The following is an 18,431-nucleotide window of genomic DNA, read 5'->3' as shown; positions in this document are numbered from 1 at the left end:
TTTTATTTTACCAAGAGCTGTACGAAAACCCAGTAAGTAATGACTAAAAAACCCCGGGAGTTTACATTCCAAAGCATAGGTTTTAAAAGGCCCAGGGACGTAAAAGGCGTCAATTGCACACAACGCCCACCTTCTATCAAAACCTCAATTCCAGACCGTACGCTTTCATTGTGGGATGAACGAAGCCCCATCGTCACTTTACAACCCCCAGGGAAACCGGGCGCGAAACCTGCTTGCACATCGCGAGGCGGAGCCCTTGAGGGGAGGGGAAGAAAAAAATAAAAAAGCTCGCGAAGACTCCTTCGCGATACCCATCAGATGCCCTTTGCTTGCTATGAAATAACCTCGCCCCGAGTGGCTAAGAAATGCTCAGGGCCGCGGGGTTGCCCGAAAGGCAACGGCGAACCGAGGTTAACGGCCATGGCTGCTTGCCGCCTGCGCACGGCCTTATGAGAGAGCGCGTGGGGGGGGGGGATCGAGGAAACTCCCCCCCCCCCAGCCCTTTCGCCACCAGACTTACCGGCTGGAGCGCTGGAGCAGGACACCCCTCCCTCCTCCTCCGCCGGCCGTGGCGTTCAGGCGTCGCCGCGAACACTGACGTCACCCTAGCAACGCCAGCGCTCGACGCGCGACGTCATCGCGACGGTAACGAAAGCGGAGCTATTACATTACAAGATTATATTTTGTAGAGCCGGGTGATGGGGCGAGGAATTGTTCCTTTTTGGAGCTGGTGCTCCTGTAATTTCCAGAGAAAAAAATGAGGCGGGACGGGGGGAGCCACGCCCCTTTTGGAAATATTTGCTCCTTAAAATCAATGGAGAAATCGCAAAGCTGAAATTCAAGGCAGGGCGCCAGCGCGGGCGGTCAAAACATAATCTTCCTGTTTGAACTGCGACGAAATTAAGAAAAAAGAAACTGAGATTTATTTCAATATTTCATTAATTTTTTTTTTGTTAAACTAAGCTGTAGCTTATGCTATCGGTTCGGAACTTGTTTTTGGGAGTAGCCCATTGCTGCTAAGATCAGTTGCGCTTTCGTTTTTTTGGAGACAACCCTCAAAGGAGTTTCTTTCACAACATATAATGAGGGTCACACTGGATATATACATACAAGATATATACATAGGCACGGTCTTAAAGGTCCAAATTAGTTCGGGGTTAGAGAAATCTTTTTTTTCCTGATCGTCAGCCTTCTAGATCCTTGCTTCCATTATAGTTTGGAATTTCCCTGCCCAGTTAAAAAGTAGACAGGATCAACCAACACTAAACTTTTCTCCTTTTAATATGCTATGCATTAAACAAATTGAAATGCTGATGTTAAAAAAATATTCCTTGAAAATGAATGTTAGGCAGTCCTCAATCACGTTGCCCTTTTTATGCCATAATGCAGTGACAACGGAGCTTTTGTTCCTTCATTGTTGTAGGATTCAGAATGCAGCAACCAGTTCATACAATGAAAATCACACTTGCATGTACAAGAGATACTCCTATTACTAACCTTTTTTCTTCTGTAGTCTCCAATTATGGTTGGTTGCAGTCTGCCAGATTGTCAGTCAGTTAGATTAGACTGATTTGGCATTTTAGTTTACCTATCAAGCCCTTCCCGAGGATCCGAGATAGGCAGATCTTTGATGGTATTAAAGGTATTGTTGCAGGATGAAAGATGTTCCGTGTAAAGGTGCTTTTTGCAAATGACCAATGATGATTTTGTCAGTGCCAATAGAGTTCAATGGGTGTTTTGGGATTGCAACCAAGTATCGCTATTGATACTATCTTTGCTTTTTTGCCAGTTACTGCACTTCTATTTGCAGATCTTTGTATTTTGTGATTATTGAAGAAATACAAAGATCAGTGCTGATCCCCTAACAACTGCCTGGAAAAACCTTTCTTGGCAGACTTTCAGAAATGATTTATCATTTTCTGCTTCCTAGGACTAGAGAAAGTAACTGGTCCAGGGTAATTGAGCAGGCTTCTAGAACTCACACTCCTAGTTTATAGCCTGATGCCTTAACATTATATATTTATTTCACAATGTTTTAGTTGTTTTTATGTTTTATGATGTACACTCCCCAAAGTCACTTATTCAGATGGGCAGCTATAGAAATCAAATAAATAAAACCAATACAATTAATCCCCACTTAATGACCCTAACTGGAACCAGCAACTCCACTGCTGAACAAAGCAAATGATAAATGGGAAAGCATGTAACTACAACTCTGCTTTCCAGCTACAAAGAGACAAGATTAATAAATTTCATACCTTTTGTTTTCTGTCTGGCTCCTAATCATTCTCATCTTTTGGAAGGCTTGTATAAATAAAAAGCAATACCGTTGTGCTAACAGCTCACAGCTGGGAATTGCTGACATGCTAGGCAAACAACTTACAATACTGTCTTGAAATCTCTTCCTCTCCAATAGCTCCACTTTGTGGGGAGGCAGACCAAGTAATTTCTGTAGGCCGGTTCTCCTTTTTCTGACTCTACATACACAACAGAGAGTGATAAGGAAGGGATTTCAATAGAGTACTATGTACTTCTGCACATCAAAAGCAATATGGTTGTGCATCAGCAATGGGAAAGAATTGGGCAAAGGATAGATTGCCTATAGAAATTGTTTGTTTTCCCCATCCTCGCAGAGCAGAAATATTGGAGGAAACAAATTCACAAAAGTATTGTAAGCTATCCATGTAATGTGCCTGTGGCTTTCAGATCCAACTTGCTTGTATGATTGCATTAGTTTCAATGTGTAGAAAAGTGAACAGCTTTCTCTCTTACAAATCCTTTCCTCTCCAATCTCTCCACTCTGCAGTCGGGGGAGGGAGAGAAAAAAACAGAGCAGGTATAGGATAGCATGGCCTAAGTGTAACCATAATCACTTGACTAAGGATTGCTGTGTATGTATTAAACAGTGGTAACTTGATTGTAAAATTATTTTTAAGCACCTTTGTAACTTCAAACAATTGCTGAACAAGTGGTTGGTAAGAGATCTGTATATTAAACTGGTTTTCAATGTAGTCTCCAAAACAAATACTGTTTTACTAACTTCCTAGTTTTCGTTTTGCAAACAACCAATAGATCCTGAAATTATTTTTCCTAGTGCCAATATAAAGAAGCATAAACAAGATTCCAGAAAGTTGAAGCGTCAGCTTCAGCAAGAGAATAAAAAAAGAATACAACTTCATAATTTAGTATGCAAGTATTTAATGTTTTTCATCTTCTTCCAGAAAAAACAGTCTTAAACTGCCATTTTGATCTTTTGTCAGCATTTCAAAATGATCCAAATACAGCAGCCACTATTTACTGAACAGGAGTTAGGAGCAAGAATTCACCAACCATAAAAAGAGTACTATGGTGAACAGTGTTCCAGAAGAAAAATTTCAGAACATTTGACTGCATTCAGGCACCAAAGCAAAATATATTTTTTTTAAAGTTGGCTCTATTTCACTTAAACATGATTTGTACTAATTGTGGTTCACTATTTTAAAAAATCAGTTATGAAGGTTTATTCTACCCCAAGATATCCCTGCTTAGTAGAAACAAGTAAATTTCTAAAAAACAAAAAGCTGAAAGCTCTGCTTTTTTCTATTGTAGATTTGGAAACTCAAACCTTGATAAAGATCTTAACAATATTGGTTTTTAGAATGACCCATAGTAAATCACAGGTTTACATGCCCCAAAAGAAAAATATTAGAATATTCTGTCTTCAGATTGAATAGGAAATTGCATGCAAGAGCCAAAATTAAGCTTCCCATCTCTTCTTGCACACAAAAGGAAAAAAGAGGAATTTGAGTCCATTAGTACACTGCTGCTCACTCCCTAACCTCCAATCTGTATGATTCTTCTGTTGTATTATACTAAAAGTGTTCAAGTTCACAACCAAATTCATAAATTAAGTAGGGAAAGGAGAAACAGAATATAGGATCAGCTACTCTCTTTTCCTGATTACATCAATTGTTTTCCCTTAAAAAGGTTACATGGTTTCTTGTAGCTATCAGTGCATTGTTGTTATTTCTAATCTAGATTAAAGTCACCATATGATTAGGGTTCAGGATTTCAATCCAGTAGCCATCAGGATCCTGAATAAAAGCCAGGCCTTTCATTTTACCTATAAAAAAGGAATATATAGTTTTAATAAATTCCAGTGTAGGTCTCATTTTAAGCCTTTACAAGGTATGTGTCCTAGGATAATACTGTAGGATCCAGTCTGAGACGGTCACCAGAAGTTCCCTGAACAACAGTCTGAAAGCTCAGAAGACAAAACCTCTGGTCCCGATGACGGACCCAGATTGGCTCCTACTTTACAACTTTCCCAGATTAATATCAAATCTTTGCCAAGAATTCTTTTCCACCGACAAGATTTTTATCATTTATTTGCAAAAAGCAAACTGGAGATAGACAAATAGGTTGGGGATACACATCATGCTCTCCTACACATATTTCTATATAATTTGACATTATTGACGCATTCACAAATTAATCTCAATACTTCATACAAAGAAAAAGGCAATTATTGGTTCACAGCACACTCACCATCATCTGGTTTTTTCACAAATTTTACCCCCAGTTCTTCAAATCTTTTACAAGCTTTACTTACATCAGGAACAGCAATTCCAATGTGACCTAAAGAACAGCAGAATAATCAAAAACAGTGCTATATTTCTCAATATGTGAATAATACCTTTGTTCATAAAGCATTGACATAAATCATCCATTTTTTTGAAAAATAGGAAATATAGCTATTATTCTATAATACATAAAGAAATATATTAATTGTATTCAATTGTATTTAAAAGAAAACACCCACAATTTGATGTGATCCAGATGCATTGGTACAACTTCTATCATTCCCATCCAGTTCTGAAACTCAATGATGGGATTATGGGAATTATAGTCCAATAAATTTATAGATTATCAAGAAGATTCAACTTTACTGAATGAACCAGAGTATCATTGTGGATCTTACATCAACTCCAATCCCTAGTTTCTACAATGTGCTAAACCAGCAGTGCCCAACCTTTTCAGCACCAGGGAACAGTGTCATCGAAGACAATTTTTCCATGGACTGAGGGAATGGAATAAGCACGCAATCTAGATCCCTCGCATGTGTAGTAGGGTTCGCACTATGTGAATCTAATGATAATCTGAGATGGAGCTGAGGTGGTGAAGCTAGCACTGGGGACCAGCTGCAAATACATGTGAAGCTTTGCTCACTCGCCCATCACTCACCTCCAGCTCTGCAGTCCGGTTCCTAACAGGTCATGGACCAGTACCAGTTTAGACATACACTAAAATTATCTCTAACAAATATTTGGGCAACATCCACTATTGTTGTAAACAAATATTCAATCTTATTCATTTTAATAGCAAGTCATTACTCTTTCTCCTGTCCTTAATTTCTAACAAAAGAATTCAAGTTCTCTCTATGCTTGTACACAGCAGGCTTTTTCTGTAAATATTTGAAGACGATCATGCCTTTCCTTAGTCTTCCCTTTTGTAAGCAAAATATAGTCAGAAAGCTTAACCAGTCTTTGGTTAAGATTTGGTTTCCAAGCCCTTATCACCCTGTTACTAAACCATGCTGCACACTTAACACTTATTTGATTTTTACCCCTGGGAATCGCTTGGATCAGTGCTTACAGTATCTTGTTGACAGCATCTTGACCCACATCGTTGTTTGTCTTTTTAAGATTTCAAGCATGCTGCCCATCTTTTTCCTTAGTACATTCAATTCTTGAAGCTGAGTACATATGGCTAATTTTTCACCTTCTTCATTTTTATTAATTTCAGAACAACATAGTCACTTGGCCTCAAGGTGCCTGACTCATTCATTCCATCAATCTCCCATTTGGTCAGAATTAGACCCAGGAGAGCCAACTCTATCATCATGTAACACTATCTTCTTAATAAAAATGCTACTTTACCAAAATTTATACCTGTCTCCTTTCTTCTGGTTTAGTTTTTATTCAGTTATTTCAATTTATATAGTCACCCATCTCTGACTCTGGTCACCTTACAAGTTAATTTTTTTTAAAGGACCTGCTTCAAAATAAATTGTTGAAATAAATTGTAGTACACTGTTCCTTTGTCTGCCCTTGAAGACACCTCAGTATATGCAGAATGCTGAAACCGACATGCTGCTTGTGTAACACCTAAACTGCAGACTCTGCACTCTGACTTGACCTTATAAAGGATTTATTCTTGATCTTTACTCTCACCTGCTCTCCAAAATCCAGTTATTTTTTACATTAGTTGCCTTCGGAAAAGCCATTAAAACATAGCTGTTTTGACAAGCCTTCAGAGTTGTGGTATGTCTGCCATTTATTTAGTAATATTCTTTCAATATTTTTTTCACCGTGTTATGCAGTTTTATGATTTTGCTGCTTCTCAATTTTGTTATGTGAATTACCTATAGATGTGGCAGTATGCAAATAATGACAATAAATACAATCCTGATGTAAGAATATGATAATCAGCTATAATGTTGTTTTTGCCTGAAGTTCCTTCAGTAGAATTACATAGTAATTGTAAATATGGTTTCTCTGACAAATGAAGCCCAACCTAGAAGGAAATTTATACTGCCATCTGATTGCGGAAACTGAATACAACCGGATCCATTAAATTGGGGAGAGCTGATGCTAGAGCCAATGTCATCGTTTTATTTCATGGATAAAGGTTTTTTCCATGAAAAGATTTTAAAAAATATGAAGCTGGAATAGTTCCCCACCCCCCTTTTAAAGTTTTTTTTTTCTAAATGACACACACATAATACATTTTGGCCTTTTTTCAAAACATACCAAATCCTCTGGGGTCTGAATTGCCATTGTGATAAGCCTGATTCTCATCATTTTCAGTGCCCCAGTTGCTGAAAGAAAGGGGAGAAATGGAACAAGTGGAGGACAACTATATATTGATTAAGAAATTCCAGCACAAATTAGAGGTTAGCTAAACTTTTTGAAAAACATTTATGCTTAAAAAACTAAAGAGAAGCCTAACCTAAGTATAGAGAACAGTAAATATATAAATTTGAACCATTAGCAAATTACAACTATTTATATTGGGATTATTGCTTTAGATAAATTAAAGCTACTGTATAATAAAAGAATCCATGTCAAAAATGAGCTGGATCCAAAACAAACTAAACCTATATGCTTATAAAGAACAAGGGATTATTTGCTCTGATATAAGATTGGAAGTAAATCATTGGGAAGGAATCTGAGTCTTTATTGCACAGTAAGTCTGGTACCCAAACTTGTAAAAAAAAACAGGTAACAACAACAAACAATGGCTTAACAACCATTCATTTAGTGACTATTTGAGTTAAGATGGCACTGGGTACTTATACACAGCCTTGAAATAACAATTGTTATAGTGCCTCTGCAGTCACATGATCAAAATTCAAATGATTGGCATCCCACTTCCATTTATAATTGTAGGGATGCTTCAATTCCCCCTAACTATCTCCATCCTTTTGGCTTTTTTGCACTCTGCTGCCCCAAGCTGACACCACAGTAGCTGCTTGTATACCCTCTCACACTGGACAGCAACCATCCCCAGCCATCACGGTCATTAAGAAAACCAATTTTCCCCAATGGGTGTTTTTTGTCAGAACTGGAAATAAACACTGGGAACTGGAAAAACATTGCAAATTCAGTCATGTAATTGCAAAGATGAATTGGTTGCCCAGCATTCAAAATGCAATTACATAATGGGGAATGGGTAGATTATCAACACAGAAACTTTGAAAACAGGCCATAACTAGTTTTGGGGGACTTTCAATGATCATTAAGCAACCAGTCATAAGTCATACACTCACTGTGTCAGTTCTACTGTGGCCTTCCTAGAAAAGGTCCATGCTATCCTCTCATTATTATCTTTTGGAATATCATTTTTATCTTCATAAGCCAAAAAGTAGAGGGAGAACTTCATAGAAGGGAAGTCATACTTTTGTAGTAAACTGAGGAAAAAAAACATACAAATTATTTAATCCTAAACATATGATTTGCTATCATTTGTTTTACATAATTGTAAATGTACTGATTTCTTGAAGTAAAAAATATACCAAGAAAGCAAAATTTATCACACCTCAAAGATCAATAAACTCATTTGGCACAAGTTTTCAGAGAGTCTGCTTAAACTGAAGGAAGTCAAATCTTTCACTAAATAAAGCTGTTCCCCCACCCTTTCCTCATTGTAACACAGTACCAAGCCCTTTAGCGATCAGCTTTAGGACTGCTATCGGCAATTTTTTAAATTGAAAAAAATCAATTAAAAATAAATTTGAAATTTATGACAAGAAAAGCATACCAAAAAGTTATATTATTATCTTATATAGAACAAATCTAGAGGGACCCTTACTGTGGCAATGTTGAGGAAAAGGCAACATTTTTGCTTATATAAAATTCCAGTATTCACTCAGAAAATATTTGGAGGAACATTTCTGAGGAACAAGATAAATTAGCCTATAGTTTGCTTTTCATTACTGAACAAAATTGCTTCTGATCAGAGATATGAATGCACTTTACAATACATATGTGCGAAATATGTTAATCAGTTTTAATTCAGACTACACATAACAAGTATGGTAGCCAAAAGCAATTGGTTTCTTGTTATTTCAGAGATGCTTTTAAGTTATTATTATAATAAGTTTGTAGGCCCACCTTCCTTTTATCACATGCAGCAAATAGAACCTTGCAGGGGATTTCCATTCAAGAATGCTCCAATTTATTAGCAATAAATGTGAGATGAGGAGGAACATTCGGTTTCAAATCTTAGAGAAAAGACTGAATTAAGCATGTTTCTCACTCAAATTATTGACAAAAACATTATACCCACAAACAAAACAAAGAGTCCTTTTACTGAGCTGAGGTTTTCATCAAAGAAAAGAGAAAAGGCTTTTTTTGTTTCTTTATTAGTTCATCTCTTTTGTGCCAAGTTTTCTCAAAGGCCTTCCAAATCGTTGGAGCAGTTTAAAATCTTTCATTAGTGGAGGACTACATTCAAGATTCTTTTGTTTTAAAACGGGTTAAAATGCTAATGAAGACAAGTAAATAGTTTTTACTTACGTCATCCCAAGAATTCTAGTATAAAAATCCAGTGATTTTTTAGGATCTTTTACTCTTAGCATTGTCTGCTGCATAATAAAGTCCTACAAAAAAATACAACTTTGGTAAATCAGATCACTCAACAACATAGAATATAATTTTCATAGAGACAAAAAAAATGGCCATGATAAAATATTTGTTTTGGTATCAGATTAACAGCACAATACTACATAGTTAGTTCTTGCATGGTGTTAGCAGGATTCTGGTGGATGTTATTATTTTGATGCCTGTGGTACTAAATAACAATCAAAGAACCATTGTTTTGAAAGGAAGCTTGAAGTTCAAAAAATTTTCTCAGCCTAAGAATCTAAATTAAAACATTGTAAGAGTTAACTGTCCAGGGCCCCTTAAATACGTCTCCTTCCTTGAAAACTGGTTCAGTTTACACCTGTTCTTACTGATAACAATGTTTCTAACTTTTATTGGGCCCTTCAGGAAAATTATTCCATTTCATATTCTCTGGGATAACAGAAAAGATTGCTGTATGTCACCCTTACAGGATCTCTAAAGTGTGATCCTGCTCTCCTTGGATTTTGTTTTTCCAAGCTAAATGAACCCAGTGTTCTCAGTCTCTATTTAAGACTTGAAATTTTTTTCCTGATTTTTCTTAATGTTTTCTTTCTACTTATTCCAGCTTCATTTAAAATAATAATAATAATGGACACGGGATGCAAAGATCACCAATTAGTGCCTCATATAATGAAGGGCTGTAGAGTGTTCGGATTCAAAGATGCTTCAAAAAATTCCTGCCTGCAATTCCTTAAAGCAGTTTCATCTGCAATGCAATCCCAGATAAAGATTTGTTTGGCTTAAAGAATTAGACAGATACCACCATTTGTTCAGTGATTGTTCAAGTTACAATGGTGCTGAATGAGGGGGACTTATGAGCAATCCATAAAGTTGAAGTCCTCAAAGTGTCTCTCTAGTAACATGATTATCATTTGGATGCTGGAAACTGCCTTGCACTTAAAAAGGTTGCAAGGTCCTGCAGCTAGGTGATCACCATTTGTGACCTTTCCTGGCAGTTTTTCATAAACAAAGTCAATGGGGAAGGCAGGGAAGGTCACAAATCTCTCCCCATAAGTCACTGCTACTCTCACCACTTTTTCTCCCCAGGAGCTCCTGGGCAACACAGTGCTAGGATAGGGAGCCATTAGTAAGAGAGGCTTGATTTAAATAACTCTTGCAACATACTTCTTCTATTTTATCATTTCAAAACCATATTACAGTATGTTAAATGGAACTAAAAAAAATTCTGTTGCTAAGACATTTTTAAGTGAGTTTTGCCCTATTATTACTTTTTCCCCACAGTTGTTAAATGATTTGCTATAGTTGATTACTTAGTAACTCAGTTAAGTGAATCTGGTTTCCCCATTGACTTTGCTTGTCAGAAGGTTATAAAATGTGATCACATAATCTTGGGACACAGCAACAGTCATAAATATGAACCAACAGCCCGGCATCTAAATTTTGATCACATAATCATGGGAATGCTGCAAAGATCGTAACTGTGAAAAACAGCCAGAAGGTAAAAGTAAAGGTTCCCCTCGCACATATGTGTTAGTCATTCCTGACTCTAAAGGATGGTGCTCATCTCCATTTCAAAGCCGAAGAGCCAGTGCTGTCCAAAGACGTCTCCGTGGTCATGTGGCCGGCATGAATAAACACTGAAAGCGCATGGAATGCTGTTACCTTCCCACCAAAGGTGTTTCCTATTTTTTCTACTTGCACTTTTATATGCTTTCAAACTGCTAGGTTGGCAGAAGCTGGGACAAGTAAGGGGAGCTCATTCCATTACGCGGCGCTAGGAATTTGAACAGCTGAACTTTCTGATTAACAAGCTCAGCATCTTAGCCATTGAGCCACCGCGTCCCTGAAAAACAGCTATAGGTCCCTAAATGAACTTTTGTAAGTTCAAGGATTCCCTGTAATCAATTCAGGTTACAATGTGCAATCTTACAATCCTAAACAAATATGAGGTGTCCTTGATGCTCTTTGAACTTGATTGTTTTCTTGCATGTTTCATTTCTCAACTAAGTAAAATCATTAGGCCTAGCACTCGTTCGGCTAATGAAACAAAATGAGGAGCTCTCATTTCAATCCTGAGCCACAAATATTCTCCTTTATTGGCTATGCTAATAAAGTATAAAGTAACAAAGTATAAAGTAATTGTGCAGAATTGCTTTCCTAAGCTTGGGAAAGTCCAGATATGAACCAAAATTCTCACTGTGCAATGTTTCAGAGGATGGGAAGTGCTGGCCAAGCAGATGGACCAGGCTGGAAAATAAAGAATATTTGTAGCTCAGAGTTGAAAGGAGGGGTCCTGAGCTTGCTTGTTTTCTTGCAAGATGTTTCATTACTCAAACTAATGGGTAATGCTAACATCATCAGTGTGAACACCAGAACTGCTGAAAAATCCTGGTGTCATGATATCCATGGACTGTCGGTTTTAGAAAGTAAATATCCTAGGACTGTTCTCTAAAGGGATTTTTTTGTTTTTTATTTTAAAAAAAAGATTTGGGGGAAGCTGTGAGAACTGCAGAGGTATCCATGTCTAACTATATTGAAGAGCCTCCTTCTTCAGACCTCTCTCTCATGTAGGTGCAAAGAATACACATTTATTATGTTGAACAAAGAAATGAAGTGGTTGGTGTAATACCCTTGGAGCTAGGCTAGGCTAGAAATAAACCCAGCCAATTAAATAATGTGTAGCGTTTATTGTTTGGGTAATGAAAACTCTGGCAAGAAAACAAGCAAGCTCAGAGATCACCGAGGACCCCGCAGGCTGGAAAAGGCTGGCATATCAGGCAACAGCATTCCGGGAAGGATTTGCAGCCAAGATTTGAGGTCTTTTTTTTTTTTTTGGCTTGGCTTGGCTTGGCTAAGGGTTCTGGCTTCCACCCTATATTCCGCAACCCCTGAATCTTGCGAGCTCTACCCGTTCTTTCGGTGGGAGCCAAAGTCGCTCGCAGTGAAATCAAGAGTGGCCCCCTTCTTCCCACTTTCCAGCAAGCTCTCGCTATTTGTTCAACGGTTTCCTCCTCCTTGCAAGTCACTTCTTTCTCTTTACCTTCGTTCTGGGATCGGGGTCGGCACAGGCGCTATAGGCTTCTTCATCGCTCAGACCGGTCACCTCGCTTTGCTCCGACATGCTGGAACCTAGGAACCAAAAAGCCACACAGAATTACGCCCATGCCATCCCCTCCCTGACACGTATTTTAGAGGCGACGAGAGAGAGAGGAAAAAAAATGAGCGAGGAGACTCTCCAGCCAATAGAGGCAATGCATGCAAATCGGGCAAATCCGTTGTTCCTACAATTCCCAGCATTCTTTGCAGCAGAAGGGTGTTTAATTCCACCCTCCTCTTTCGCATCCCCAATTCCTTTTAAAGAAAAGATGATTCATCCCCTATAACTGATGAGGAAGTTAAATGCTACTGCGGGAAAGCGATGACCTACGGCCCGGAAAATTAGAGCAGTTGAAAGAGCAACAACAACAAAAGCAAGAGCAGCTGTATGATTTATACCGTAGTTGACTGCAAAAAACTGAAAGAAAAGAAATATATATATTTTAAAAAACAAAATTATGTATGTTAATTCTAGCAAAACTTTTTAAAACTATTAATACCGTACCTCCAATAAACCTCAATCAATTTGATCCACATGATAAAATTTGAACCACATTCATGCTCTTTGAAAGCAAAGAACAGTAAAAAAACTTCACAGCTAACAGAGACTTAATGGAAGATTTTAACTTGTTTGGTATTACAAAATCCAATTTTCTGAAATGTAATGGTAGCTTGTAAAGCATTGGTTTTTAAAGTCAGTGTTTATTATATCAAATAAGGCATCTGGAAATAAATAGTTGAGCAGAAGGCTGCAATTGAAGAAACTGTTATTAAAGCAGTGCTCTCCAACATATTATTGTCCCCCATGTACATTACCCGAATGCTTATTCAATAAAATATGAGTTGGCTCAGTTAATGCAGCAATTCATTCATTTATGCTTTCAAGTTAGTATTGACTTGGCAACTGTCTGGACCAGTCCCTGCAGTTTCTTGGCAAGATTTGCAGAAGTAATTTGCAGCATAGTAAATCATAAACAATTTATAAATTACACTCTTTGGTTTATCACATCAATCCCTTGGGGTAATTTTCTTGGATTAATCTAGCAGACTGGAACAATAAGAGCATGGTTTAAGCTTTTTCTTCAGGGCTTTTCAAAGTACTGTCCTCTTCCTTCTTTTCGCCAGGTTAAATGACTCCAATTCTTCCAGTCACCCAGTTTAAACTTCTCTTGCCTGATCATTCTTGTGTACTTCTGAATCATTCCAACTTCCCAGGAAAAAAAAACATGGTGTAAAGAAAAGCAGGCAGGAAGGAAAAGGTCACTGACCACTGTGATTATAAAGAGCAGCTTATACATGGCTTCTTATCAAAAGTGCTTTGGAGAATGCATGTTTGCAACTCCTTAAAACAGCTGAGCACAGTTGCCTGTAAATAGTTCTGTGCATGCACAGAACATTAAAAGGACAAAAAAAAACATGCCGGCAATGGCAGTGGTGACCAGGAAACTGGTTCAGAGGCGTGGCCAGCCTGGGTCGCTGTCAGTTCTGCGATCGGGGAGAAAATACCACTACCGGTCCGCCGGAATTGGTGCGGTAGCAACCCACCTCTGGCTTGCATTTCTGCCCGGAGTGCACATTTTTGCCTTTAATTAAGGCATTGCAAGTCATATGTATATGTGATAGATTTATTAGAATTCTCTGTAGGATTATGAGAGGAAAAAATATAACTGAAAACTTCAAAAGACAATAATCAGCAATAGCTGGACTGAATAAACTGGATTAATAGTCTGAGTCAAGTTTACTACAAATGTTAAACTTCTTTATATCATAAATTTTCCAGAAGGTTCTGAAGAAACATACCTTAGTCTTAAACTGAATGTTTGTTGAAGTGTTTGAAAAAGTTGCATAATAACATAATACAGTAATTCAGAAGCATTTGTAATCATGTTGTCATCCTTTACTAGCACACACTAATCAAAACAACAACTCTCTTGATCAAAAGAGTCTAAATTTAAAGGGACTAGAAGGATATGCCAAGATACTGGCTGAGTTAATAAAGCACAGTAAGGTAATAAACTATGGTTTATAAATGAGAATATTTGATCTACTATAGCATTCTCTCAGGTTGTGTTTATATAGAATGCATGCCCATGATTAAACGTGGTTTAGCTAAACCAATGTTGAGGTTAGAATGACACACTAACCAACAAACTATTTACTTTGAAGAATGTATTTATTATATATTATAACTATATGACTAATCTTTTCTTATTAATTTGGTTCTGCACAAGACTAATATAATCCAGATGATCATTTATTCATGATCAGACAAGAGGCAGAGATTCTCAGGCTGATCTCTCACAATTCTCTCTAATAGGTTAGAATTATTTCTCTATGAAGCTTCTAGGCAAAAATGAAACCCAAAAAGTGCCCAGTAGGCATCTTTTAGAATCAAAACGCTATAGCTTCAAATTGCACAAAGGACAAGCTGACTATTGCATTCACTAGGTTTTAAGTATGAAAAATGAGTTTACTGTTCTTCCAATACCAAAAAAATTCAACGTAATGATAGCAATGTTTTAAATTTAAAGGAGAATTGAAATGTGTGACTTACTATTCAATATAAAATTAATATTTCTGAGAACAGGAATTAAATAAAATGTTCAAAATTCTATAATATTTTTTTAAATAAGCTAAAAGCAAAGCTGAAATAAAGTCTCCATACAGAGTAATAGTTCCCCCAAGAATGAATACAAAAATACAGTGGTTAGCAGAAAAATATGCTGATTCCAAGTGTTTTTTTTTTCCTTTGGTCATATTGTGAATATTTGCAAGTTGGAAAAGACCGCATTCCAGGAACCATCTCTTTCAGCAATGGAACAATATCTATGAGATATTCCTACTCAGCGGTGGGATTCACTTACCTTCCCAACCAGTTCGCAAATGTGAGTGTGTGCCTCTTGCACATGCGCAGTGTTCGCACATGATGTCAGGAGTAGATGGGCAAAGCCTCCCGCAGCCTCCACTACCGGTTCATCCAAACCAGAGAGAATCAGCTGAATACCACCTCTGTTCAGACTGCTGGGCAGTAATGCTGCATTTTGATTCCATCCCATTATTAGATTGATAGATTCTGCACTCAACTGCCAGTGTGGCCCTTGCACAGCTTAAAGGTTCCATGTCCTTCCACGTATAGTCCCAGCTTAGTACTTGAAGCCTTTGGAAGCTTTGCTGCAAATGTGCTTTCTCTGAATTCTTCCGCCCATCTTTATTAGACTTCATTTTCTTTTGAGCTCAAGAGGGAGACTGCTTAACACTCAGTGGATGAAGTTAACTTCCTAGAGGTCTGCCCGTTTTCTTGCATCTTTTGAACAAGGTCAGTGAAGAAAGAATTTTGGCTTGAGTTTTATTTGAGAAAAAGATAAGGAAAGTTGGTTCATTTAGACACAAACTCATTGCCCTCTTATTCTACCAAGAGCCTGTTGTGCTGCTCTTTAAAGATAGCAGTAATAATTACATGATTAATTTCCTATCTTCCAATATATGAAGGATCATTTCATCTTAAACATTACAAGAGGAAAAGAACTATTTTAAATAGATTTTATTTAAAACAAATATTTGTTTATTTCTTTTCAATATTCTAATTTTGAAATAACTCAGTTGGTCAAATATAGAAGAAATCAGCATGAAATACAAATTATTTGCTACATACCCATTATCCTACTCCATATAGGGGTAAGCCACATTTTGCCAAGAGCAAAAAGCAAGTAATAGAAAATAAACAAAATTAAAGACATGAGATCAGAGAAAGAAAAGGGAATATAACTAAAACTAATTTACATCATTCATTCATCATCATCTTTATATCTCCTTGTCTTTGCTAACAAGCTTCCAGCACATACATATCATATATGTGTGTGTTTTGTTAAGATACAACCTGTTGTGCCTTAAAATGGCTTCTACTGTACTGCCATAAATGTACAGTACAATTGCCATGGTAACAGCTTCACAGTACTCCATTAAGGAGCTCCCTTTGGTAAGGGGGAAAATCCAACATTAGAAATTGCATTTGCTCCAGACATTTTTTCCCGATAAGTAAATACCGGGGCAACGCTGGGTTATCAGCTAGTATAAAATAAAAACATGCACAGGTAGCCCTTGGTACATAACTGGTCACAAAATTCAGTGTCACTTATGCTGAACAGAAGGAATAGGTTTAGCAGAGGAACACCAGTTTATAGTAGCTGTACTGATTGCCAGTAGGCTTCCAGTCCAATTGAATGTCCTTGTTTTTACCTATAAAGGGGCTGCTTATTTTCTAAAAGAAAAAAACAGAAAAACCAAGAACCTAAAAAGGGAGGTGTTCAAAAGAATATCTTAGTTATTCAGGCATACTTGATACTCTAATAGAAAAGAGTATTTGTAGTTCATGGCTGAACTATAGAACTGATTCTCTGATACACCAGTATCTACTAAAATCGATTATTCCAGACACTGTTATTTTATTATACCTTTTGATTGCAGTACCCTCATGGCCTGAGCTTCCAAGAAATATTTTTGGGAAGAAATAGGTGCTGTTCTGCAGAAAAAGCAATATGAACCAGGCATTTTTCCTAGCTATGTGGTGGAAGATCTGAAAAGTGGTTTATTCTCAAGATTGCTTAAAGTTTCATTTTTATGTAGCTTTTTTGCGAAATGGTGCCACTGCATTGCAGCAGGTGTCAAGAAAGTGCATTCTGTCAGATGACAGGAAATATTTTCCTGATGTGAGAGGCTTTAGTATTGTCTTCTCACCCAACATCAATACAAAAGAATAAAACAGTCCTTGAACTTTTTTATGCCATTCTAGGAGAAACTCTTTATTCTGGAGAGAAGCATTGTTCCAAAGGGAATTTTTTTCAGAGCTGCATAATAGCACTTATATGTTGCTTCTTAATGCATTATAAAAGTTTACAGAATTAATATATTACCCCCAACAATCTGAATTCTCATTTTACTGACCTCAGAAGGATGGTAGGCTGAGCCAACCTTGAGCCAGTCAGGATCGAACTCCTGGCTGTGGACAGAGTTAGCTTGCAGTAGTGCATTCTAACCAGTATGCCCACCAAGGCTCTTATGTTCAGGACCAGATACAAATGAAGGGGGCTCAAAGTGTTCCTTTCTTTCTCTAACAGTCCTTCATTTTTCTCCCTCAGTCCCTTTCCTCAGATGGCTACTGAGGAAAAAACAAGATGGGTCAAGGAGCAGGTCTGAGAACTGTTCATTTGAGAACACTAAGGTAGATGCCTAGAGGTGAATTTGAAAAATTTAGGTTTAGATATAAGATATAATTCTTTGGAAGTGATACACACTTTAAGACGTTTGGCCTCTTCTATTCTAAACTACCACTTTGCAAGAATTACAAAAAGTCTTATAAACCACAGGAATAAAAATGGAGAATGCAGCGGATAGTAATCCAGACCCTGATCAGGATGAGCCTGCTGCTCAAGCGGAAAACCAGCCTCCTCCACCAGAGATTATAGAGCCTACTCCTGAACCCCCTGAGGACGTCTCAAAACAGAAAGATGCAGATTTAGCCGACCGTTCTCATTTGAAACCCCCTGTTCGTACAAGCGGAGAAACTGCAACCCGTAGAGCATCTAAATTTCGCCGAAGTAACAGCGGAGTTCAGTCACTGCAGGAAACTCTGAAAGAAAAACAGGTTTGTAATCATGATGCACACAGTAATAACTTTTAAACTCTCCAAAATTAGGCTTGATTTCTGCTTCTTGATCCAACTATTTGACGCTCTTTGTTCTCAGTTAATATTTTTCTGCATTACATATTACTGTATAATTTGAGGCAGTCATGTGGGTAAAAGTACAAATCTCATAAATTGTTGCCATGACAATAACCCTAATAACCTGAGGAGCACAGTTAGGATAATATGTAAGGTGACCAGACGTCCCGATTTTGGCGGGACAGTCACGATTTATAACAATTTGTCCCATGTCCCAGGGCGTTTTTAAAAAGTCCCGATTTTCTGGCTTCATGTTGAAAGCCCAGTGGATTTGCTTAAGAAATCCTAACCGTGGCAAGACAAAAGACACTCTGTCTAACGTCTATCTATGTCTCAGTACTTTCATTGAAGATAAAATGTTAAAGCAAGAAAACGGACCCCTCCCCCACCCATTTTACTTACTTTTATAAGAAAAGATGACCCAGTACCATTGAGCTCCAGGAAATAGTTTGGCTAGAGAAGTAGCGAGAGTTCCTTCCTGGATTTCC

The 18,431-nt window shown here is 37.6% G+C and overlaps 2 protein-coding genes across 2 annotated transcripts in view; both read right to left on the bottom strand.

Annotated features, from left to right (window-relative positions):
* Positions 1–669, bottom strand: part of BTBD9 (BTB domain containing 9) — a 126,612-nt gene extending 125,943 nt beyond the window's left edge. Inside the window, exon 1 of the mRNA XM_087717917.1 lies at positions 521–669. The gene's annotated coding sequence lies outside the window, so the exon portion shown is untranslated. The remainder of the gene's footprint in view (positions 1–520) is intronic.
* A 3,327-nt stretch (positions 670–3,996) lies between these two features.
* On the bottom strand, positions 3,997–12,329 carry GLO1 (glyoxalase I). Its single transcript, XM_014055803.2, has 6 exons — positions 12,169–12,329; positions 9,060–9,142; positions 7,811–7,951; positions 6,792–6,859; positions 4,528–4,617; positions 3,997–4,102 (listed from the first exon to the last, which is right to left on the bottom strand). The coding sequence occupies exons 1-6, from the start codon at positions 12,247–12,249 to the stop codon at positions 4,014–4,016; spliced, it is 552 nt and encodes a 183-aa protein (XP_013911278.1). The 5' UTR covers positions 12,250–12,329; the 3' UTR covers positions 3,997–4,013.
* Positions 12,330–18,431: the final 6,102 nt, after the last annotated feature.

Source organism: Thamnophis sirtalis, unplaced genomic scaffold (assembly GCF_051295495.1).
Source record: "Thamnophis sirtalis isolate CommonGarterSnake01/CBP01778 unplaced genomic scaffold, rThaSir2_p1.2 scaffold_6, whole genome shotgun sequence".
Lineage (NCBI taxonomy): Eukaryota > Metazoa > Chordata > Lepidosauria > Squamata > Natricidae > Thamnophis > Thamnophis sirtalis.
The sequence above is the reverse complement of the archived record's forward strand: the minus strand, read 5'-3'. Positions and strand labels throughout refer to the sequence as shown.

What these genes read in the sequence shown, in the direction of transcription:
- GLO1 (XM_014055803.2), bottom strand. Translation starts at nt 12,249, where the DNA reads ATGTCGGAGCAAAGCGAGGTGACCGGTCTGAGCGATGAAGAAGCCTAT. An exon ending in ACCCCGATCCCAGAACGAAG is followed by an intron (nt 9,143 to 12,168) that starts GTAAAGAGAAAG and finishes ATTTTTTTGTAG; the next exon opens with GACTTTATTATGCAGCAGAC. An exon ending in GCCACAGTAGAACTGACACA is followed by an intron (nt 6,860 to 7,810) that starts GTGAGTGTATGA and finishes CCTTTCTTTCAG; the next exon opens with CAACTGGGGCACTGAAAATG.